The sequence below is a fragment of the Uranotaenia lowii genome, chromosome 2 (assembly GCF_029784155.1).
Source record: "Uranotaenia lowii strain MFRU-FL chromosome 2, ASM2978415v1, whole genome shotgun sequence".
NCBI lineage: Eukaryota > Metazoa > Arthropoda > Insecta > Diptera > Culicidae > Uranotaenia > Uranotaenia lowii.
Window position 1 is genome coordinate 59,220,629 of NC_073692.1, and position 24,879 is coordinate 59,245,507.

Genomic DNA, 24,879 nt, shown 5'->3' on the forward strand with positions numbered 1-24,879 from the left:
GTTCTGATTTAGAAAGTCTACAATTCTATTAACAAGAAGCTTCTCGAACACTTTACTAAAAACGCTTAAAGTCGAGATAGGGCGATAGTTATTGACGTCAAGCAAATCGCCAGCCTTAAAAACAGGGATGACTTTCGCAATTTTTAGACAGTTCGGGAAAACTCCTGACTCCAAAATTTTATTAAAGTATTGTGTAAGTATGTGCGAGAATGTTTCGTGGTTATTTTTCAAGACATTAACAGGGAAACCATCTGGTCCATGACCCTTTTTATTTTTAAGTGAAAAAATTACAAGTCGAACCTCGTTTACACTAGCGGGCCGTAAGAATATTGTATTTTCTACCTGTTCGATTTGAGTCAAATGATCATTTTCAGTATTTACTGGAATCTTTTCAGCCAGGTTCTTTCCAATTGTGGAAAAGTGTTTGTTAAATTTCTCACAAATCTGTGTACTATTGGTTATAACACCTCTTTCATCTGAAAGGTTAATTGAGGAAGTCGTTTTAGATTTACCTAAGAGCGTATTAATGTTTCTCCAGAGCTTTGAATGTGGTGAATTATTTAATAAGCGCTCGTAATAGAGCCTTTTACATTCTTGTTTTTTTGAACTCAATTTTTTATTTATGTGAATTAGCATCTCTTTTAAATTGATATCATTTGGATGCTTTTTCGATCGTTTTAAATAATTCTCTTTTATTTTGATGAGTGTCCAGAGGTCAAATGTCATCCACGGACAGCAATTTCCTTTAAGTTTTACCCTTTTATTAAGTGTTCGAGAAGAAATTTTCACAAAGCGATTGTAAGTTGATGTGATTTCTTGTAGGCCTTCATCAACATTTTCTGGTAGTTGAATACTGTTTAAATAATTCACAAATAAGCTGTTTAGTTTAGCGTTATCAACTATCTCTTTCCTAAGAATTGTTACATTTTTATCACATAATAAATTGAATGATGTGAGTATTTGTAAATGGTCACTAACATCAGAAAAGATTGTATCATTTTTCAATCGATCTAAGTCAATTTGCTTCGATATAACGTGATCTAGAATATTCTGAGTTGTTGGCCTAGTAGGAAAGGTGTTTGTACAAGCGTATCCAAAAGATTCTAAGATAGATCTATATTTTGCTACGGTATTCAGGTTAATCAAATTCACAGGAACGTTTAGGTCACCGACAATGAAGCAGGAGTGATTATCAGCAACAGACGTTAGAAGAGATTCAATTTGATCACAAAACATGTTAAACGGGAATGAAGGGGGTCTATATACGCCATGAACACAAATTACTTGACCACTTGTACAAATTTCGACACTAATTCGGTGAAAGCCATCAAAAGTTATATTTTCAGTAGTTTTAAATTTCAAATTTGTCTTTATATACATAGCTAGGCCTCCATATGGTTGGTCGCGGCAAGAGAAAATCGATGTATATCCCGGAATGTTGTAAATACAACAGTTATCTTTACCAAGCCAGGTTTCACAAACAACAATAACATCGATACAAACATTAAAATGATCAATGGTCTGTAATATGCAATCAAATTTATCTAAATTATTCATACTACGTACGTTCCATTGCAAAATTCTAAAGGATCTTGAATCATTATTAAAAGTACTTAAATTAAAATCTTCTACATTTTCATGGTATCTATTCATTAAACTATCCATTGAATAAAATATATTTCAGTTTTAAACATTTGTAGATCTAAGATCTTATTTTGATCGTGGATCAGCATTGTTCCTTTTTCGTTTGGGTGAAGGACTTTCATTTGGAATCGTGGATGTGTTATTTCTTTGCTGAGTGACATGCATGCTCATGAAGCGATTCATTTCAAATTTAGTTTTGATTATATCAGGTTTTGAATTATCTGTTTGTTTGACCAAAATGGCACCATTTCTTCCGGGCCAAATGTATTTGGCTCCAATTAAGTCTTGATATTCGCGCAATTCAGTTAAAATTTCCATGGATAAGGGCGTCAATTCATCCCTTATTGTGACGTTTAGTGGTTTACCATCAACTACTAATGAAGGATCTATTGAAGAAGAGGCAAGTTTCCCAAAAATTCTTTTTTTACTGAAAATTTCTTCTTTTATTACTGTATCTTTTAATAGAACTTTAATTGGTGGAGACTTTTCATTGGGTTTATTGGATGATATTAATCTAACAGCGTTTAAAATGGATTCAGTTTTAAGGTCGTAGCCAAAAGTGCCACATGTTTTGCGTACAAGTTCTTGTGTATTTTCTCTATTATTGTATGGCAATCCGAAGATCAAGAGGTTTTTTGAAACAGCCTCCCGGTTAAATCGGTCGAGGTTTATTTCCAATTTATGGACCTGATTGGTAAGATTTGAATGCTTAGATTTGAGATCAGTTACTTCTTTTTCAAGAGCATCGTTTCGGAATTTTATGTCTTTGAAATCAGTCTGAATTTCATCGAATTTCGTGGACAAAAATTCCTGCGAAGCCTCTATCGCAGTAGTAACTGATCTCATATCCGTTTTGATTGAGGTCAATTCATGTGAAACCACATTATGTACGGTCGTTTCAATTTTAGTATGGATATTTTCGATAATTGTTTCATGATCTTTCCGTAAACTTATTATTTTGGCGTAAATACATGCACAGTTGGCATCGCAAAAGTATTGCTGCGCTTTCATTTTGCGAGCTGCACTTCCAATCAGATTTTTGCAGCGAAGATGAACGCTCTTGAAACAATATGCACAAGTAAGTATTTTATCAAGATTATTTTCAACATTATTACATTCAATACAAATAACTTCATCATCACATTCCATGTTCGCCATTGCCATAATACAACAATTAAAAGCTAAAAAGGAACTAACTCTTTTGATGAAACGCACAACTAAAGCTAGAAATTATTAAAGTTAAGAAATAAAAGACTTATAAGTTTATTTTAACAAACGCACAAACTAAGATTATTTAAGAAAACAATACAAATAAATATTTCAAAGAAAAAGTGTTATGAAAAGAGGAAAAAAAAATTAAATTAAAAAAAAAATCATAAGCTATCTTAAATTATTTGTATGTACGGAGATGAGAAATATTTAATTAAAAAGCGTTTTTCAAAAGGGTTCAATGTCAAAATCGCAAAACAAATAAAATTTTAAGGACAAAGACAAACCTAAATTATGTGTGTGTACGGAGATGAAGATAATTCAATTTAAAAGCGTTGAAATAAAAGAAAATTGATTACATATTAAACGCACAATAAAAAAAAAATCTAATAAAATCGAAAGTTAAAATCATTGCTTTCCAAAAAGAACAATTTTCAAGTTTATGTTGCACTGTGTACGACTATCAAGAATACAAGTGACGAGTCACCATGAAAACCAGCAAACGCATAGTTCCAACAATGTGTGCTACTAACGGAAGCAACAATACTTTCGTACCTACTCATGTGCGCTGGCTGCGTTTGCCTAATCTTCACCGCTAGCGATCGAGATTCACTAACAAGCTAGCAAGTGCAAGAAACACAACCCTTTGAAGTGCGCTAATAACAGAGACACACACTTTCGCACTACTTGCAAGTGCCCCGAGGTTGGCCAAATACTACACCGCTCAGCGACGAGATTTACTAACAGCTGAGCAAATGATAGAACCACAAGAAGTTGAACAGCGGCAGTTTTTTTTCACTCAGATAGACCGACAAACGGTGGACGCATGCAGATATGGTTGAGATATATGCTTGGTCAACGATTTGCTGCTACTACCAAGCATAACGCGTCTCCACCGTCGAAACATCCTTTTCCGTTTATTTTGACCAAACGTGCTTCACGATCATGTTCTCTCATCAGATCTCTCAGATTGAACATCTGGCTGGGCTGGGCAGCAGCAAAGCAAGCGGCACAGCATCCGGGCAGCTCTCTCCTCCCAACAAATTGCATCAAGCACGCATCCCGGAGAAGATATAAATGATGAATCTTTCGGAGTTCATCGTTTCATTCGCGACACATAAGCCGGGTTGATCCGTGCGTTGTAGCTCCCTCCAGGATTGATGGTTTTCGCGTAAGCGCGATTCCGCGAGTGATTTAGCAAACCAACTGATACCCACATCGATCTAATGACTCGTGTTTGATTAGTGAAGGTACAACGCTGATAGACAGTGCATCTTGACACGAGTAGCGAGAGCGCGTGTGTTGTTTTCAGTCTGCAGAATCCGCTACCGGTAGACGGCGACGAGACTGTGGCAAACAAAAGGTGACGCGCCATTCATTAGTGAGCTTCTCAATGTTCCCTCCGGGTGACAGTTGGTGATTGATCTTGTACAACGATGCTCGAGGCGTGAAAATATAGAGTGCGTGTGGGGGCAATTATCTAATCTGTTCTACATTGTCTTGTTAAATTGGATTAGTGGATGGGATACAAAGTTTGAAATCTTACTCGGCTCATCTTTTTCCGATTAACATGAATTGCATATACGTTTTGGAGTATTTTTGATGCCTCCAATTCAAAGCGTCATACGGTGGAAATCAGTTTGATATTGTTTTTGGAAAGCGAATTTTCGAAAAGTGCAATTGGAAGTGATATTTTTTAACTATAACCATACTGTTATTTGAGATGTGAGTGAGTTATCGACTTCCATTATTCGAAATTGCTAATTGAAACGTGAGTTATTACATTGCTAACCCGATAACAGCTATTTACAGCTAATCGAAATCGCTAACGTTGTGGGAAAGTTAGTGACCTCTAATTCAGAGCGCTAATCGCTAATCGAAAATTGAAAAAGGAAAGCAAAACAGATAGTGTAAAACATTATTTCGATTAGAAAGGCAGTACTGTATAATGTTATTTTTTTCTTTTTTTTTGTAATATTTCAGTCCAACGTTTTTTCATTCAGGTTAAGCATTCCAGAATATTTGCCGCTCCTATAGAGGGATGGAAATTTTCTTAAAAAACCTGGCATAATCTGGGCATTTCATTTAGAATTTTCTCTCAAAAGCCAGGCAATATCCGTGAAAATCTAGGAAAAAAAAATCAAGAAAGGATCGTCGTCTTTTACATTTTCTGACAGCGTGTAATTTCACGTATGTATGCTCAAAAATTAAAAAAAGATAATTGATCCCGTTGATGGATTAGAAGCATTCTGGTGGAATTTAAAAAAGAGTGTTATTTTTAAAGTTAAGGGAGGATTGATCCTTTATTAAAGGAGACTTGATATTTTACTCAGGAGGCCCTAATCCTTGAAAAAAAAAATAAACAAAATAAAAAGATGAAAAGTCCATTGAATGTTTTGACCCGTGTAAATTATCATTTCACAATTTATAAGTGCCAGAAAAAGAGCATTCCAAAATTATATCTTCAACCCTCTATAGTCATTGCATACTTAAAGGCGCTATATTCTCATTTTTAAACAGAATAAATTTTTTGAGTCCTTTTTACGAAGCTATTATCTCTAAAATATTAGTGGTTGTATAAAAATTCTTACTTCCGTACTTATCAATGATTACGATCTATTCAAAAGCAAAATATACATTTTTGAACTCTAGGGATCAATTGAACCCAGAATGAACATTTTAGAAACCTTTTCTGGACAATAAGAGTTTAAGATTGCTTCGAAATACCATTTTTTCAGATCTTCAAGTAACATTTTATGGAATTTTCAAACAAAGTGCAATAACTCAAAAAGTAAATTTGTTAATTTTGTTTCCGCCGGATGCCATTTGGCGCAATCCCATTTAGAGTCCTTTGCCATTCGGTGCATTGCCAACCCCCCCTCCCTCCCTCCCCCCACCCCCTCGCGGTCTAGGTCATTTGGCGCGTTGCCATCTCACGCATCTTTTTTCGATTTAACTTATCAAAAAATTTAAAGCTATTCTTTAAAACGGAAACTAGTTTCGAGGTTTTGTATACTGAAAAAAAAATTGAAAAAACTCCAATTTTGGCTTATTCTACTAAATCATTAGTTTGAAATGATACAGACAGATTTTTAGTGGCTTGTGATTTAGCTCAGTTGGCAAGTCAGTTGCTTCCTGAGCCGATGCCCGTGAGTTCGAGCCTAAGAGTTAACATCGAATACAGTTGTCCCGGATAAGTTGTTCAATGACTGTCCGCCAACTGCATCGTAGATATAAGTCGCGAATGACATAAAAGATGTTAAAAAGACTATAATCGAAACATTAAAAAAGAATTTTTGGTTTCTCGGGAATTCCTTCCCATTGGAAAAAAACAGCAAACATTAATGCTTATTTCCAGCAAATCAAAAAGCTGGAAATCAGCAATCCAGATTGCTGAAAACCAGCTATTTCTAAAAAAAACCGGATGTATATGGTATCAAATTTATATTTTAATTCAAAATAAAATCACCAATACTGGCTGTGCATATAGTTAGCAATAAAACCACTTATGTATTTATTTTCAGAAACATGATTATTTTTGCAATACTCCAACATCGGCTTTGAGGTGGCAGCTTTGTGCCAAAGTGTTGATCATTCGCCACCTGAAAAAAATAGTTTTGATTAGTATTTTTATAACTCACTCTTTATGTCTGGTAGCAAAAATGAAAGGATAAATAAAAACACCAACTTGTTTTAATGTAACCATAATTCTTAAAATAGAGTTACACCTTACTTCAGCGTGCGAAAACTAATAGACCCCAATTTGACAACTCGCTGGCTAAATTTTCCAGCAAACCAGACCAATCGCTGGAAAGTTTAGCAATTTGAAAACCGATTGTTGATTTTCCAGCAAAAATGGCAAGAACGCGACCGAATGCTGAAATATCAATTGCTTGTTCCCAGCAAAAAAGAGTACATATGAACTCGACCTTTATGTACGACAATTCGTAAAAAATCCGTGAAACGACCAATATACAATGATCTGCCGTGATTGACAGATTTTGTCGTCCTATGCATAAAATAATTCGAAATTAAGATTTTTTTTAACATGAAATACGATTTATATTATCATAACAACCAGGTGTTAGATTTTAGCAGAAAGTGCATTTTTCTATCAAACAAGATGTAATAATGTGCATGCAATCGTATACCTATTCAAATTAATTCGCATGTCTGGTTTTCGTAAAACGTATTTGCTGGCAATCGTAAAAGAATACAAATAAGTTCAATGAAATCGTTTATGATAATGAGACATCGATAATTGGAATCTTTTTTAAGGAGGCCTCAAAATGTTGGTCTATTTTCAGATCATCGAAATCCCCTTTAATTTATATATTCGAGATAGCGTCGAAGAACCATCATGAGCTGCAGATCGTATCGTCAGAGGATCAAGTCCAGGTACTACAATTACTTCATGAACGTTGAAAAAATTCTGCAATCAGGAAATAATAAATTGTATGATCTAAACTTGAATTTGACAGCAAAAAACGCATTTCTTTGAAATAATCTTATTTTTATTCAACTGACGGAGAATGAGAGCCCTGCACTCAAGTCGCAGAAGACGACCAAATAAGTCGTCGAATTTTCCATATTGTTACGAAATATGTCGTATATAAAGATATTCCCAATCGCATATTGAGCCTACAAGCCTGCAACCGCAAATTGTCATAGTATATTCCAGAAAGAATCAGGGCAGTCGTAAATGATTCGCATGACAAATCGTGCAAATCGTAATTTAATACATTCCAAATCAACACATGTTCTTGATGTACCTATATGGCCTCCAAAATGATACGTATACTCTGGTTTTGCTACATTAGGGCTAGGTGGGGTAATTATGAACAAAATTTCTTCATTTGGCACACTTACAGCCACCATATGTTTATTTCTTATCATAAATGCTGAAAAGCTGCCAACAATGAATGTTTCCGTGCTCTACATCATTCTGTAGAGCAACTTTTTTTGTTTTGGTCGCAACCCACGACCTTGAGACGTCTGTTCATAATTACCCCGTCTGTTCATATTTACCCCCCTGTCTAGGGGGTAATTATGAACACGGATTACGAACTTGCTATAAATTTTTTGAAAAGTAACAGTTGTTATACGTTACATTTACCCATAGTAAGCAGTGTATGGTGATTTTTTACTTAAAAATTATGTTCATAATTACCCCGAACTATGTTCATATTTACCCCGAGACTTGTCCAATATGATTTATATGGTGTCAGAAAATCTCAATTCAACACCAAATAATGAAAATAATTAGCAGTGATAAAGAAATGGGTTGTTTAATAAAAACTCAATTCAATTCATGCATAAAACTTGTAAAATAAACAAATGTAATCAAAAGAAGATGTAAAGCAACAGACAAAATAACTATTTAGTGTTCCTTTTTATTGATTTTTTCTATCTTCTGTTTCGGGAGTTTAATTTCTTTGTTGCATCTTTTACGTTTTGGTTGGTTTCTTTTTTCCGTTTCTATATGTCTTTGCAGAACATTTTTAATTGATAGGACCTCTCCATTCGAGTGAAATTTTAGGCGAGTTAGGCTACTCGATATTTTTTACATCCGTTTAAAGGTTTTGCGCAGCAAACATCAAGTCTTCACCTAGATGTCGTGGGCTAGGCTTTTCAGGTATCATAAAATTGAAACCTATACATATACAGAAAATTCGAAATTCTTTTAAGATAGTTGTTTCACAAAAACATTAATTGAAATCTTCTTGAATCAGTGAACAGTCATTTTTTGCTAGGCTTGTCAGTTATATACGATCGACTGTTTTGAAAAATATTTACACTAATAATTTTTTTAATCACATCTACGAAATTTCACATTACACATTCATTACATACATACATACATACATTACACATTCACATTCACAGCTCTATTCTCTGAAAATAATTGAAGTGCTGCAGAAGCTTTCCTCACCAAACTGAAAGAGAAAACCTTCAGTCAAAAAATATTCATTTTGCAAAAAATTAAAAATAAATTTTGTGATAGCGATGTGCCACGGTCGAGAGTCTACGTTAGAATGCTCGAGACGGCTCACCCACGATGTATGCTTGCTTGCCGTGATCGTTCACTGCGTGGGTGTTAGTATGTGTATTAGTTGAAAGTAGTACTTACAGTATGCTGCGGATTTCGTGCATCACCACATCTCCCTTTCCTTGAAATAAATAAAACATTATTATTTTGAACAGATTTTTCTTTTGTTATACTTTAATTTTAAATTCCAATATCAATGATTATTTTTCTTTAACAATTAAAAGATATTTGATTGATCACTCTTTGTCATTTTTAAGAACGGCTTGATAAGCCCTAAGTCGCGTAGATCTTCTCGGCTGGAAAGATGATAGTTCTGTGGTTGTTTCGGTGTTCGCTGTTGATTCCGTAAACTCATCTGAAATTCTTTTCAAGTGAGATACGTTCCTGTTGAATGTTTTACCTAAAGAAACCAAATTTATAATTACTGTTGTTCAACCCTTAAAGTGACCGATTACCTGTTTCAATGGATTTGATTCGACATTCTGAACCGTTTCGTTCTTCAACTATAAATTTCTCGGGTAAGAAATTCGTTGAGAGTTTATTCCCCGGAAGTAGGTTGCGCATGAGCACTGTATCGCCAGCTTTAATGTAATTCTCCTTTGCGTTACGTTTTTGGTCTTCTGTTTCCTTTCCTTTTTTCTTGAGGATTGCATCACGATCAGAATAATCAGTCGATACGGGCGTTGTTTCAAGATCTCCTGCGTCCGGTAATTTAAATCGGAGTTTCCTATTTTGGAGCAGTTCACTCGGTGCTTTCCCAGTGGTCGAGTGTGGGGTGTTGTTATACATTTCGAGATAATTGGCAATTTCTGATTTCCAGTTCCCGTTTATAGCGTTTGCAATTTTTAAGCGTTTTAACAGTGTACGATTCTGCCTTTCCACCTCCCCATTGGCTTGCGGCCAATACGGTGTGATATGATTCAAATGAATCCCTTTTATTTTACAAAAATCATCCATTTCAGAAGACACAAATTGCTTAGCGTTATCCAGAGTGATTGTGATGGGATTTCCCCAAACGCCAAAAATTTTGGATAACCTTTTGACAGTCTCTTTAGCCGTTATCATGTTCATAACCTCTAGTTCCACATATCGACTGAAATAGTCAATAACTACCAAAATATACTCTCCTGTTGGCATCGGACCCAGAAAATCAATTGCAATGTCCACCCATGGTTTAGAAGGTAGACATCTACGTTGCATGGGTTCGGGTGGATCTGATGTCTGAACCAATCGACACCCTTCGCACTTTTCACATATACGTACTGCTTCTTGATCCATATTAGGCCACCAACAGCGGTCCCTCAGTCGACGTTTCATAGCAGACTGACCAGGATGGCCTTCGTGAGCCAATACTAACATCCTTGCTCTTAGTTCAAACGGGATAACCAGCTTAGAACCCCGCATAATCAAGCCGTTAATGTATGAAAACTCATCTCGAAATGCAGAATATGGTTTAAGATTTTCCGCTTTCATCTCCAAATCCTTAGAAGTAGCCGTTTTTATCTCATTTATATCTATCGCAGCTGCTTCTTGGATAGCTCTTATTGCTATTTCCGTACCATCATCAAAATTTGTGATTTCAAATTTTTCATTCAGGGTGGATAAACTTTCTGCTGCAATACGGAAAATATATGTATCAGAATCATCACTCCACGATAGGTCTTGTATGTGGGAGGCCATCCTTGACAAAGGATCGGCAATGTTCGATTTACCTCTTCTGTACACAACGTTGAATCTAAATGCCTGTAATCTTAGGACCCATCTTTCAATTCTTGCAGTAGGTCTGGAGTTTGTGGAGAACAAAACTTCAAGCGGCCGATGATCGGTTTCTAAGGTGAATGTTATTCCCAACAGATAAATTTTGAATCTTTCTACTGCCCATATGATGCCCAGTGCTTCTTGCTCAATGGGCGGATATCGTTGTTCTGCGAAAGTTAAGCTTTTAGATGCATAGCCTATGACACGTGGGCTGTCTCCTTTAAATTGAAGCAGTACTGCCCCAAGGCCCTTGCCTGAAGCATCGGTTATCAAAACTGTGCGATCCTTGGGATTATAATAGCCCAAATGTTTTATAGATCCAATCAAGCGTTTTAGTTCTTCAAATGATTTTTGATGCTCGGTGTTCCATTGAAACGGGATGTTTTTCTTAAGCAGTTGTCGGACAGGATGACTAACTTTAGCAAGATTGGGAATAAACTTTGCGACGTAGGTCACCAAACCTAGAAAACTACGAAGCTTTCTTTCGTCTGTGGAGGCCTGCATTGTAGTATGGATTCCACTTTGGAATCAGCTGGTGCAACTCCATTACCAGAGAGCTTATGTCCCAAAAAGTCTATTTTGCATTGTTTGAACCGGCACTTGTTTACATTCAAAGCAATGCCTTTTTTGGTCAATGCAGCTAAAGTTGTTTTAACTGCGTCATCGTGCTCTATTTCAGTAGCTCCCCAGACAACTATGTCGTCTATGAATACAACTGTATTTTTGCATTCTGCTAGAATTGACTCCATTAGATTTTGGAAGAATTCAGGAGCGTAATTTATTCCAAATAATAATCTGGTATAGCGAAACAAGCCCCAGTTTGTGATGAACGTAGTAATATATCGACTTTCTTCCGCCAGTTCTACTTGATGGATAGCCTGTTTGACATCAAGTGTAGTGAAAAATTTTGCTCCATTTAATTTTGGTAAGATGTTGTCGAAAACTGGTAACGGATGATTCAACCGTTGTATAGCTTTGTTTGCTTTTCGCATATCTACACAAAGTCGTAAATCTCCATTGTCTTTGATAATTGGAACCAACGGTGACACCCATGGAGAAGGTTTATCAACACGCTCGATAATACCTACGCTCAAAAGCTCATCCAACTTTTCTTTCACTTTATGCAACATAGGAATAGGACAACGACGGAGTGGTTGTATAACTGCTGGTATAGAATCATCAATAGGAAGTGTCAGCTGAAAATCTTTGATTTTTGGAAAGGACTTGTTTACGTTGACTCGATTCACTTTATTGTTGACGCAGCTTGGCAGTCCAACTCTTAAAAGCCCCAAGTTTTGAGCTGTTACTTTGCCCAGTAAAGGCTGCTGACCTCCTTCGATGACGTAAAACGTTGTATCCGCTGTAATTATGTCGTTTCCATCGATTATATTTAGAGTAGCGTCAAACACTGTAAGTAGTTTCAACGGCACTCTTCCATAAGCCAAAAATCGTTTGGTACTATCTTTTCTTTCAGATTGGTAAGACACTCCTTTCATTTTCATAAACTCCCATGTTCGATCATCGATTAGATTGTGTGTTGAACCTGAATCAATTAACATTTCAATAGAAACACCTCCGATTTCACAAGTCACCATTTCATCTTTTTCATCATCAATCCTGTATACACGGTGTCTCTGGTGGAACAACTTTATTTAAACAAAATTAGCATCGCTAGTTTTTGCACCGTTGGAAAGCTGGGTTCTTCCCCTTTCATTTAAGCCCAAAAACAAAATGTTCCACCGGGGGGTCTAGAACATTTTTTTTTTTAAAGATTTGTTAGATTTTTGTTTAGAAAATTTCATGAAAAACTTAGTCATCAGAGTAGTCTCGGTCAAAAATGTTCCGTATCTTTGTAGGTATGTGTATACGTGCAAGTATTCATGAACTTGCATTTGTATGTATGTATGTGTGAATGTATGTGTGTATTTAAGTGTGTACGTATAGATATGTACTTAGGTATTATTTAGTTATTTAGTTTACACTTAAACATTTTTTTTCAAAATAATCTGAATTATTGATTTGTTTTATTTTCTTATTTGATTGAAGTTTTAAATTTCCTCGAAATAATTATTACCCCCGTTTACTCTGTTATTATAATCACTATAACAACATATAAACAGGAAAAAATAAATACTTGTACTGTGTAAAGTTGATAAGTTTTCTGCAGTTTGTTTTGTGATTTCCGAAAAGATGAAACCGAAAACTCACCAAGAGAACCAAGAAGCTGTGTGCATTCTGTGTTTAGGAAAAAACAATTGACGAGCCTTATCAAAATCGATTATAGGAATAATTGAGAAACAATATCTTACCGATTATTCCTTAAAAAAATGGTTTTACCCCAAAAAAATCTGCGGCAATTGTTCGTTCGGGATTTATGGAAGAAACCAATAAGTCAAATGTAACAAATATTCGCAATCAATGACGATTTCCACAAGAAATTCACCTTATTGTAAGTGTGATTTATGCTTGGCAGCTCGAAAAACAATATCTGCTACACGAAAAAGGGTAGGAAGGCCACCATCAACAAATTCTAAAAAAGCTCGATCTTCTAAGCAGTGTTTATCCTGTTTTTCCATAATCGGTATTTTCAATAATCAGCAATACTTGATAATTTATAATCAGTGTTACTTTTTAACAGGAAAAGGCAAGCGTCACAACTGTTCGTTGACAACTAGGCACAATAATGTGTTGCAGGTTTTGCGAGCCAATAACGGAAAAGGCGGAGAATCGGCAATTGCTGAATATGTGAGAGATATGAAGAGAGAGATTGATGGCACTGTTGAATTAGCTAATTTGAAAGGACGACCTACATCTCTGTCGTTAAATCGAAACCCCCTTGTGAAAAAACCTTACGTCTCAGTTGATGATTTGATTCTGATGAAAAGACAATGCAACTTAAGCACGAGGAACACCATAAAGCTGAGCAGCATCATGCGAGGTTTGGAGATTGAGGTTGCTCCGAATGTGGGACCGAAATTGACAATTTCAAACCACCGCCTCCAGCAGTACTTTGCAATAGTTCATCTACCGTTCGATGTTCAAGCTGATGATCCAAATTCTGGTGGCCTGGATCTAAGGCCTGTCATTTTTTGTAATGATGTCAACGGTATGATTGGCGAAATTTTAGAACACAGAAAATTATCACGGGATCAAATCATGATCAAAATTGGGGCTGACGGGGGAGGTGGTTTTTTTTGAAATAGTTCTGTCTATTTTATCCAAAAAGAGAAATTTAACCGATGAAAAGCGATGTACAAGAAAGGATACAGGAGTCAAAATGATGTTCGTTTTGGCTCTTATCCCCAAAGTTCTCGAAACTTACGAGAATATTAAACAAGTTTGGCAGGAGTTATTAGAACTGAACCACATCGAAGCAGTTGTTGCCGGAGATCTGAAAATGATCAATATAATTTTGGGAATAATGGGACACAGTTCAAGCTTTCCTTGTCCATACTGCACATCACCTAAAAGCAGTCTCCAAACAAGAAAAGGAAATCCGCGAACGTTGGGAACTCTAAACACTTTTTATAAAGAGTGGTATGAAACAGGCGCTGATAAAAAAAAGACCAAAGATTTTTTCAACAGCATAAATCCACCACTATTGCACGGCGAATTGAGTTCCAAAACACTGAGACTATGTCCTCCTCCGTCTCTTCATATCACTTTGGGATTAATTAATGCAGTTTTCAATCGGATCAAAACTGAAAATTTAGAAGTTGCAGAACGCTGGTCAAAAATTAGCAACTGCCACCGTCACAATATTTATGGTTTTACCGGGAGAGATTGCCACAAGCTATTAAAAAATAGACAAATGATTTCCTTGGAAGGATCCACAAAGTTACTTCGAGAAGTAAGTAAATTTGACATATTTTTTGTACAACATTTCATACGGATTCGCTCATTCCAGGTACTGGACCGCTTTGACGAAGTATTTAAAGCATGCTTCCAAGAAGAACTATGTCCACACTTTGCCGAGAAAATTGGCGAATTCTCAAAGGTTTGGGAAGAAGCCAAGCTACCGAATTTATCAAAATACCATATTTTGAAATTTCATGTTCCCGAATTTTGCGAGGAGACAAATTCCTCATTGGGAAAATACGGTGAGCAGTCATGCGAAACTGTTCATTTCGATTTTGCGACGAATTGGGCGAACATGAAAGTGCCTGAGACGTCAGAACTATATGATCATCAGTTACTTCGTGCCGTTGTATTGTACAACAGCTCTCATATTTAACCTTTATTATTAAAATAAATCCCCATTTGTTTTGAAATTCTAAACATTTCATTATTCATTTCAATGTTAATTCATTGAAATACAATCTATTAGTTGTTCAAGATGAATGAGCAATTATCATTTAAATGATCACACACATACATACACACATACATACACACATACATACAAATACAAGTTCATGAATACTTGCACGTACACACATACATTTTCAGACACACATCCATACACATACCTACAAAGATACGGAACATTTTTGACCGAGACTACTCTGATGACTAAGTTTTTCATGAAATTTTCTTAACAAAAATCTAACAAATCTTAAAAAAAAAAATGTTCTAGACCCCCCGGTGGAACATTTTGTTTTTGGGCTTAAATGAAAGGGGAAGAACCCAGCTTTCCAACGGTGCAAAAACTAGCGATGCTAATTTTGTTTAAATAAAGTTGTTCCACCAGAGACACCGTGGTATACCGACAAGTGCACTTTTCTGTCTTCCTCCTCCTCGCTTTCCACTCTATGTACATACTTGGGTCGTTTGTCATAATTTTGGTTCCGTTGACTAGACCATTTTCGCTTATTTGAATCCCGGCCTTTAGCTATTCTTTCAATGTTCTGAGGACACATGTTAGCTAGATGATCGTAGTCATGGCATCGAAAGCACTGCTTCCCTACTGCAGGGCATCTCATACCGTCACGATGTCTGGCAAAACCACACATGGCACATTTAGCTGGTATGTACTCCATTTTAGATTTATTTTTATTGAGCGATGTTCTAGAAAAATCAACTCGATTGATTTGCGTTGCATTTGATTGCTGACTCATTCGAGCTGCTTGGTACTTAATCGCTTGAAATGAGTTCACAATTCGTGTGGCATCATCCAACGACAGGTGTTGTTTCTCAAGCAGTTTCCGGCGCAGTTCTTCTGGAGCATTTTGGTTAAGTTTGTCTAAAATTGCAATCTGGCGACTTTCAACTTCCGTTTTTCCAAAATAACATTTTTCAGCCTGTTGTTTAATGCGAATCAAATATTTCTCAATAGGTTCGTCATCACCCTTTTTCAATGTCCAGAACTCAAATCTTTCATAGCTTTCGTGTTGTTTTGGGGCAAAATGGTCAGAAAGTGTTTGTTTAGCCTTCTCATATGGATCAGTTCCAGCTGAAACTTCTGAATCATCACCAGTGATTCCGTAATAGACAGATTGTAGTTCAGCTCCTCCAATTGCTAATAACTGTGCTTTACGTGTGGTTCCATCCACAATACCAGTAGCGATCATGACATTTTCAAACCAGCGAATCCAAGACACCCAAGAATTGCGAACTTCTGATGAGGGCAAATGCAGGAATCGAAATTGAGGCATGTTATATGACGCTGGACTGAACAGTGCAACATTTTGTTTAATTTGTTGTTCACGCTGTTCTCCCGTGAACTCGGTGCCACGTTCTTCCTCCATTTTAAGCTGTTGAAGGCAAAAATTTCATATATAAATTCAACATCCAGAAGCAACTCTGCTTCTCAATTGGTTTATCAAGTTCATTTGAGATTGTTTAGCATTAGCACTTCAACCAACATTGGATGCAACTTTCAAAATAACCTCCGTGCAATAATTCATTCCTTTTCTCCAACATGAGTTTTTAAACCTCATTTTTCTCATCTGATCTAGAAAGTTGGCTTCTATCAAATTTTACTCAAAACTCTTTCTGAGTAAACAGAATGCATTTTTTTTTTCACTCAAAACAATTTCTGAGCAAACAAAACTTGATTGATTCGCTCAAAACCAATTCTGAGCAAACTTCTAAAATTTACCCAAAACTGTTTCGGGGTAAACGAAATTTTACATTTTCCAATAGTCCAGGCCATTTTCAATCGTCTATTTTCTTTTCGCTCAAAACCATTTTCTGAGCAAACACAACTACATTCAAACGAATTATGAGATCTTCAGTCAAAATTTCACATTGAACATCATAGTACGAAGGTAAGAAGCACGTCTTAATTCCTACTTAATTCCCTGCCTCGAAATAAAGTGTAGGGGAAGAGGGGGTATAATGCCCACGTTAAGAAGAAAGCCTTGTTTTAGAGTACATTTGAAAAGATTAACTTTAATTTTCGATTGTGCTTGATAGTTTGGTTTATTTTTTGTCTAAATCTGATAGTTAGAATAACTGGAAGGTCAAAACAGGCCACAAATTTAATGAAGTTTGAAGAGTAGGTTGAAAATTGGATTTCAGATTCAGTAGGGGCATAATGCGCATATGTGTGTACCCAATCGCGCCGTTTAACGTTTAATAAGTGTTTATTGATTCTAGTGCCTCCAAAGTGTTTGCCAGGTAGAAACACTTCTATTCTTCTTCATAGATGGAAAAATGTATTGCTACGCGCAGTGCTGCCAGATATACTGAAATTCTTGTGAATAGTTAATTAAATCAATATTAAATTTAGAAATTTTAAATATATTCGTAGATAAACGGACATGGCGCGTTTTGCCCCACCTAGACATGTTTATTAAAAATCGTTCAAAATAACATAAAAAAAAATATTAAATAAGGAAATTTTTCGTTTTGTGATGATTTTCAAGACCAATGTTCATCATTGTAACTGATGTCAGGTAATTTTTTTTGGCGACAGATACCGTAATTCCTTACGAAAGTCGAGGCAAAAATTGCAAGGAATATGGCTTGAAAAGTATTTTTGGATTTTTGCAGGGATTTATCGCATATTTGATGCTAATTTTTTGTACAAAAGGTTTCTACTGTTAATAAGAAGGGAATAGCGTACCGAATTCTTAAAATAAGTGTATATCTAGCTAGATATCGCAGTGGGGCATTTTGCCCACACTGGGCATTATACCCCCAGTTCCCCTATGGGTAAATTTGAAAAGCATGCCAGCGGGTAGTGTTGAACACTACAGCAAACCCAGTACACATGAGCCTCTGAACGCCCTTGACACTGTAGGAATGGATAAAATAGTTCAAAGCTGATCTCAACAAATACAACAAAAGTTCATTTTCATGATTCCCTTTTGTGCGGCACTTCCATTTCGACGAAAATCAACCGCCTCGATCTTACCACCCAAGCGGGTACGTAACGGGAAAGAAACGCTTATGTTCTTTTTTTTTTCTCCCACCCACTTTCAGCGACCAGTTGGTGCAAAAGTACAGTTATTTTGCGCCAGCTTTCTAGTTTCGGTCATCTAATTTTCGTTCTATCTTTACTCCCACATTATTTTTTTTTTCTGGATATTCGGAGATTACCGTTATTCTGCCTCGTAATTTATGATTCAAAATCAAATGAAGCAGGTTTTATTTTCATACAAGCATGATTTTAAGAATGAAAATTTCACGTACCTTTTTATTTCAAGATGATCCAATGCTAGGTTGAAGACGTAATATCACATTTTATTCCAACTTTTAACTAAAGCACAGAAACTTTTGATTTTAGCCCCCAAATTCCCCAACACATTTTTTTTTTGGCCCCCTCAATTTTTCACTATCATTATTTCGCTTTCAAAATGATACCATAGGAAATCACTTTTTCTTTTATTTCATATTCCTAAGCAAGAAAATGATGCCATTGGACATCACTGTTTTTTCTTTTATTTCATATCTATTACTTAGCACACTTTCCCAAAATCACTAATAAACCAATTAAGGCACACTTGATCATGATTTATTATCAAACCTTATTTTCCAAATTTTAATTTGAAACACTTTTCCAAGGCTTCTCTTATGAGCCAAATGATTCCAAACCGAGATCAAGATCAAACCACTTTTTCTTCTTTGCACGCGCGTCGTTACAACTCGTCGCCACTGTGATAGCGATGTGCCACGGTCGAGAGTCTACGTTAGAATGCTCGAGACGGCTCACCCACGATGTATGCTTGCTTGCCGTGATCGTTCACTGCGTGGGTGTTAGTATGTGTATTAGTTGAAAGTAGTACTTACAGTATGCTGCGGATTTCGTGCATCACCACAAATTTATTCGAACAAATTAACATTTAAAAAAATATCAAAGTTTAAAAATAAGACTGCAAGAAAATAGATTTTGGATCTTTGTTATTTATAAACAATTATTATTTGCTGTAATTCTAATGTTCTGAATAGCAGCAAGTTATCCAAACATACAGGAAAGTTGAACATTTTTCTCTTTGCTTTGTGGACTTATTCACCTTTTATATTTATTAAAATTCATACATTTGACTGATGACCACAGAGATTTAAAGTTCATAATAATGTTAAATACAACGCGGTTATGAATAAAAGTTCGAGCAGCAAACATTTTGCAAACAAACGGTGCATTTTATTTTAAGTCAATTTAAACATTTCTTCAAGTTTAATTCATAACCTTGTTATTTATCTATACAAAAAAAACTGGTTTGGAAGGACGTAAAACCTGTATGCGGTATTAAAAAACTATTCCTGGGATACACGTTTTCGGTTTTGGTATTACCGGTAAAACTATGCTTACGCACCACTTACTTAATCTAAGAAAACATTTGACTGGCTTTTTTCTATCACCAAAAAGCAAGTTCTTATCACTAATTTTTTAAACAGAATGAAGACTTTTTTAAATGTAGTTACTGATTGAGCTTTTTTTCAATTTCTGTTTTATGCATTTTTTTCACTTTTGAAATTTTATTTACAGTTTTGATAAAATTGTGTTCAAAAGTTTTTTCAAAGACTGAAAAGAACTGGCATAGCTTTTTTTTTAAATCCGAATCTCATTTCAAAAAATCAATTTCTCAAAAATCAAAACTTAACACTTAACACATTGCGGACCTTATTTAAATATTAAATTTTTTGGGTCCAGTGGATTCTTCTGTGATATAGTATGCCAAGTATTGATGTTTCCCGGCTAAGACTTCTTCACGATCCTTAATGTGTTAAGATTTTACAGAAGGGGGGAGGGTGGGAGGTTTTTTACAAGGGGAAGAGGGGGAAAGAGGTCTGGAAATGCTTGGGTAATTAGTAAATGGCCTCCTAAGTTGATGTATAAAACATTTGACCATAAAAAGGCCAAAGAAATGTCAGGAAATGAATAAGAACATGTGTTCATAATTACCCCATAGGACGAAAACTATGGGGTAAATATGAACACTCATCTGTGAATCAGTGGGAAAAAAAATTTTCAAATTTTTTTCAAAATCCAGATAAAGCATCCTAAACTGGATGTAAAACAGGAGATGGCAACATTCCAGCTGGATTTCCTGTGATCAGATATTCAAAACATTGAACATTGTCGAAAACGATTTCCGTTTCACGGGGTAATGGTTTTTTAAAACATCTGAAATCATATCATTAGGATTTGAAAACAGATCGGAAACAGCTTAAAGCTATCAATCGGATGTTAAACTACCACTTTTGGAACTTTTTGTTTTCATTCATCCCCCACAGCAGCGCGTATGGCACTTGTTCGGAATTACCCCGTGTTCATAATTACCCCACTTGACCCTATATAAGGTATGTTTACACGTATATTTGCACATATATTTGTGTTGCCAATTCGAAATACCCACCAAATGGTTGTCTGGGTGACAGTAGAACTTACTTACTTACCTACACACTTTCTTAGGCACAATTTTCCCGTATGTTTGGATAACGTGCCGCTATTAAGCATACAGTGAGGGGGAAAATAAAGTGTCCAAATATTTTTTTTCCACTTCTTTTATTTTTCTGGTTGAAATTCGACGAAAACACATAATAATCATTTTTAAAATATTATTTATTATGTTCTTTGCAAGTTTTGTTAATGTTGCACTGGTTAAAAAGAATTTTTTTTTTCTGATTGGGGCAAAATGTGTTCAGATCAGTACAGCTTCAAATACATCAAACTGAAGGCAAACAAAAACGATTTAACAATGGGTATGGCCTCCTTTAGCCTTCAAAACCTCCTGCAAGCGCTTCGGCATACTTTCAACAAGGTTGTGCAATTGTTGTTCTCACGCACGATCCAGGGCATCAAAAAAAAAAAAAATTTTTTTTTGTCGCACCAGTCTTATCAATCGGAACATCGAGGAACAACCCACAAATTTTCGATGAGGTTCAGATCAATACTTTGTGGGGGCCATTCAAGAGGTTTAATGTGGCAGGAACGGAAAAATGACTTCGTCAGCTTGGCCATATGTTTCGGATCGTTATCATGCTGGAAAACGAAGCGCTCTTCGAGGCCCGTCTTGATGAGGGATACCTCGAGGTTTTCCCGCAGGATATTGCAATATGACTCAGCTGTCATGATTCCGTCAATTTGTACCAAACTGCTCACCCCACCCCAAGAAAAGCACCCCCACACCATCACGTTACCTCCTCCGTGCTTGACTGTTCCTTGGATATGGCGGTCTTGGAGCTCCTCACCCGACTTGCGCCACACACGATCCCGCTTCTTCTGGTTGAATAGCTCGAATTTGGATTCGTCGGTCCACAACAATGTACTCGAGCCGTTTATCGGCGTGTTCCTTGGCGAACTTGAGCCGCTTAGCCTTGTTCACCTGGCTGATGAAAGGCCTTCTCACTGCGATCTTGCTATGGTACTCCTTTGCATGGATGCGGCGACGGACAGTACGACGCGATACCGAAAGTGGGAGGTCTTCCTGTATCTGCCGGATCGTAAATTTTTGGGTTTTTCTTTACCTCAAGAATGATTTTCTTGTCCGTTCTGGCATCTGTATTGGGCTTCCGCCCTTTTCTCGGGCGATCCACCACCGATCCGAACGTTTTCATCTTCTTCATGTGTGTGTGTGTGTGCTTCAGTACTTGGCCACTTCCCGGTGCGTTTAACCGTTATTAACATCACGAACAACCAGTGTCCGGATGGACAACGGAATGGAACCAGAAATTTTTGCGTTCTCCATATTTTACAACTTATTCGAATGTAGATACCTCTTGAATACTCCAGAGCCAAGCCAGTTGTTTATTAAACGTCGAAATACACAAAACAAACAAATTCGAGGGGCCTTGCGATGGAAGCTTATGGAAATTATATTGATTTTTGAGTTGGACACTTTATGTTGCCCATTTTTTGGAATATTATTTAACTGTTTTTTCTCTATCAGAAAAACTTTCTTTTTTACCAGCGCAACATTAACAAAAATTGAGAAGAACATAATAACGGCGTGTTCGTTAATTGATTTTTTCTATCGAAGTGATTTTTTCTATCGATGTTGGCGTTCGTAAATTAAACAAACTGTATGCGAAAGCATTGGAAGGAGATTTGACATCTACCAAATAAATCGATGCATCACCCAAAAAAATCAACAAGCCGTAAAAAACTACGATGTGTTTTCGTTGAATAACGTTGAATAACCAGAAAAATAAAAGAAATGATAAAAAAATAATTTCAACACTTTATTTTGCCCCTCACTGTACCCCCATCCTAATACTTACTTACTTATTTGTTTACTTACTTACTTATATATAATTTTTAATATAATTTTTATTTCGCTACCAAAAATTCTGAACATACGCAAGCATAACTGTGATGCTTCATCAAAACAAGCCCACCGAAAAAGCACCCGGTCCCGGATGTTCAACGTTAACCCAGAACATCTACGCCCGACAACTTGCAATCAACTCGTCGTAGGAACATTCCTGGTCACGCGAGGTATCACTCGGTAGATCTGCCGATCTCTCAGATATGTCAAGGTCGGGTTGCCCCGAGTAGGTTCAGCGACTAGGTATAGCGGATCTAATAAAACGGTTATTAAATAGGTATAGGAGTTTCTACGTCATTTTTGTGTTTTTTTCTTGTCTTGGCTCCTTGCTAACGGTAGCGTTTGTTGTTTGGATGATGCAGAGAATTTTTTTGCTGTAGGGTCAACGGCTCTAAGCTAGATTACCAGTTGCGAATGTTGTTGGAATCAAAGTTTTGGACATTCTCGTTTTTATTAACACAAATTATCGACAAAATTACTGATTTTTGTACAACTCGGTAGAGAGTAAAAAAAACAAAAATACATACTAGTCATCGCGACTTCGCGAGTCTAATCTTGTTGGAACGTAAAACTCAAGAAAGCCGGCAAGTGAGTGAACAAGTTTTTTTTGTAAACTGATGATCAGCTGAGAACATGGGCAGCTAATGTGGTAGGTCAGCGTATACTTTGAACCGGTTATGTCGTATGTGTGTTAAATGTTGATTTCAATTCAAGATGTCAAATCTTCTACTAGATCTCAACCATTAAACTCAACTGAATGATCATAATATTGAACGCAAGTCACTTATGTAGTTCTACTGTTGGAATCTTACCAACGAAGAATGAATCAAAAACATTTATTTTAAGCTACTCGAAACACGCATTCATTGGCGGATTTGCACGAGAAAAAAAAAACAACAATCATTTCCTCCACATGCGCGTTATTTGCAACAGTCATCATTCGAGAACGCTAGAGGAAGATGCAACGGATTTGCTAACGATGAACTTGTCTTGTTTACGTTACACTTGCAGGTATCTTCTAAAGGCCCTCTATAACGTCGATTGAGTTCTCTCGCTCGATTTGATCTCGCGGTGGCTCCAGCAGAATAAACAAAACAAATTGCTCGAATTGCGAATTACGATACACCGGGTAGACAGCCGGGCGTGTGCTTCTAAACTTAGCTCAGCCGGGGTGTTATCTGTGAAGTTCAATCAACCGATAATTGAGGTGAGCGGAATTTATTTACGGCACCCTCTGGGAAAGGCGAATACCAACTGGTTGTATTTTGGAGAAGAGTGTTAATCCATAGTGGCTTACAATGCGGAAGCGTGGAATGCAGCTCGATGAGAATATTTGGAATGATGGATCAGAAGAAATTCTCCTGGCAGACCAATGTCGTCATATTCGGATGTCCCACGGATCACAGGGAGTTGTTGGAAGATTGCTGTTCCTGATGGCGGCGGCAGTGGCGTCACTAGTTACTTCATTAGCAGCAGGTAAGAGAATGTCACTTCTTCTTTACCATTGATATTCATATACGGTGAAATCATAATTGTGGCTCTAGAGAGCTGGAATTTTCAAAATTCTTTTAAGATCTTTAGAACCGATGATTTTGTGTATTGTATTTGAACCTATAATTTGTATTTTATGACTCATTCCTAAAACCTCGTTGGCATTATGTTTGTTACGATCTGCTAAACTTTGTATAATTGATAGCTTTACACTATCCGTTTAATAATTATCGTTCAATCGTTTTCCATTCGAAATTGCTTTAGCAATATACCTACCGGTCAAAGAGATTGTTTACGAGAGAAAGATAAATTTAATGGCTTGTTAAGTCCGGGATAGGTCAGTGTGACTAATTAATTTGCAATTTTATTTTACAGGCTTTTCATAGCTTTCATAATTAGTCTGAAAAATGTTACAGTATATCAACCTTCAAAGCTCATTGGATATCTACTGTTTGATTTTCAAACAAAAAGTTCAAAATTGCAAATTTTTTTACAAGTGATATATTATCAATATTTAGAACCAAAGTGTCGTGTTCCCAGAAGAGTGTAAAGCAAGTTGACTAAACTAGAGTATATGTTTATTCAAGCAAGTGTGACAACTGAATGACAGAGCTATCACACAAGGGGTGGTATTTATACCAGCAGGTACTCCTAGCGTGATGATAGAATGCTGTGACATTCTAGTAGCTTCTGATTGGTTGTGTGGTCGTGGCCTACCACACAAAGGTATCTTACTTCGCTAGTTTTAAACAATTCAGTTTGGTTATTAAACAACTCATCTTCTTTGAAAGTTTGTAACAGCATGTAATATCAAGCTACCGTTGCTGTGCTCAAAAAATTAAGAAAGCAATAAGAAGCATTTTCGTGGAACGCAAAAAATCTGGATTAATTTATGCTTAAAAGATATTCATTTCCTTATTCGAGGGAGGGAAGTTATTCTTTGCCCAAAATGAAGCAAAATCAACGGAGAAAGGGTCCATTGACTAATTCTCGTAAAACAGTTTACGGGTCTCAGACAAAGAGAACTTTAAAAGTTTGCTTCCCACCATAGTCCATAGTACACAGAAACAT

General features: G+C 36.4%; 1 protein-coding gene across 1 annotated transcript in view; it reads left to right on the plus strand.

Moving 5' to 3' along the window:
* Window positions 1-4,064: 4,064 nt before the first annotated feature.
* Window positions 4,065-24,879, plus strand: part of LOC129746227 (uncharacterized) — a 34,930-nt gene continuing 14,115 nt past the window's right edge. Inside the window, exons 1-2 of the mRNA XM_055739787.1 lie at window positions 4,065-4,216; window positions 23,329-23,793. Of these exons, the coding sequence (XP_055595762.1) occupies window positions 23,616-23,793 (178 nt within the window). The 5' untranslated portion in view covers window positions 4,065-4,216; window positions 23,329-23,615. The remainder of the gene's footprint in view (window positions 4,217-23,328; window positions 23,794-24,879) is intronic.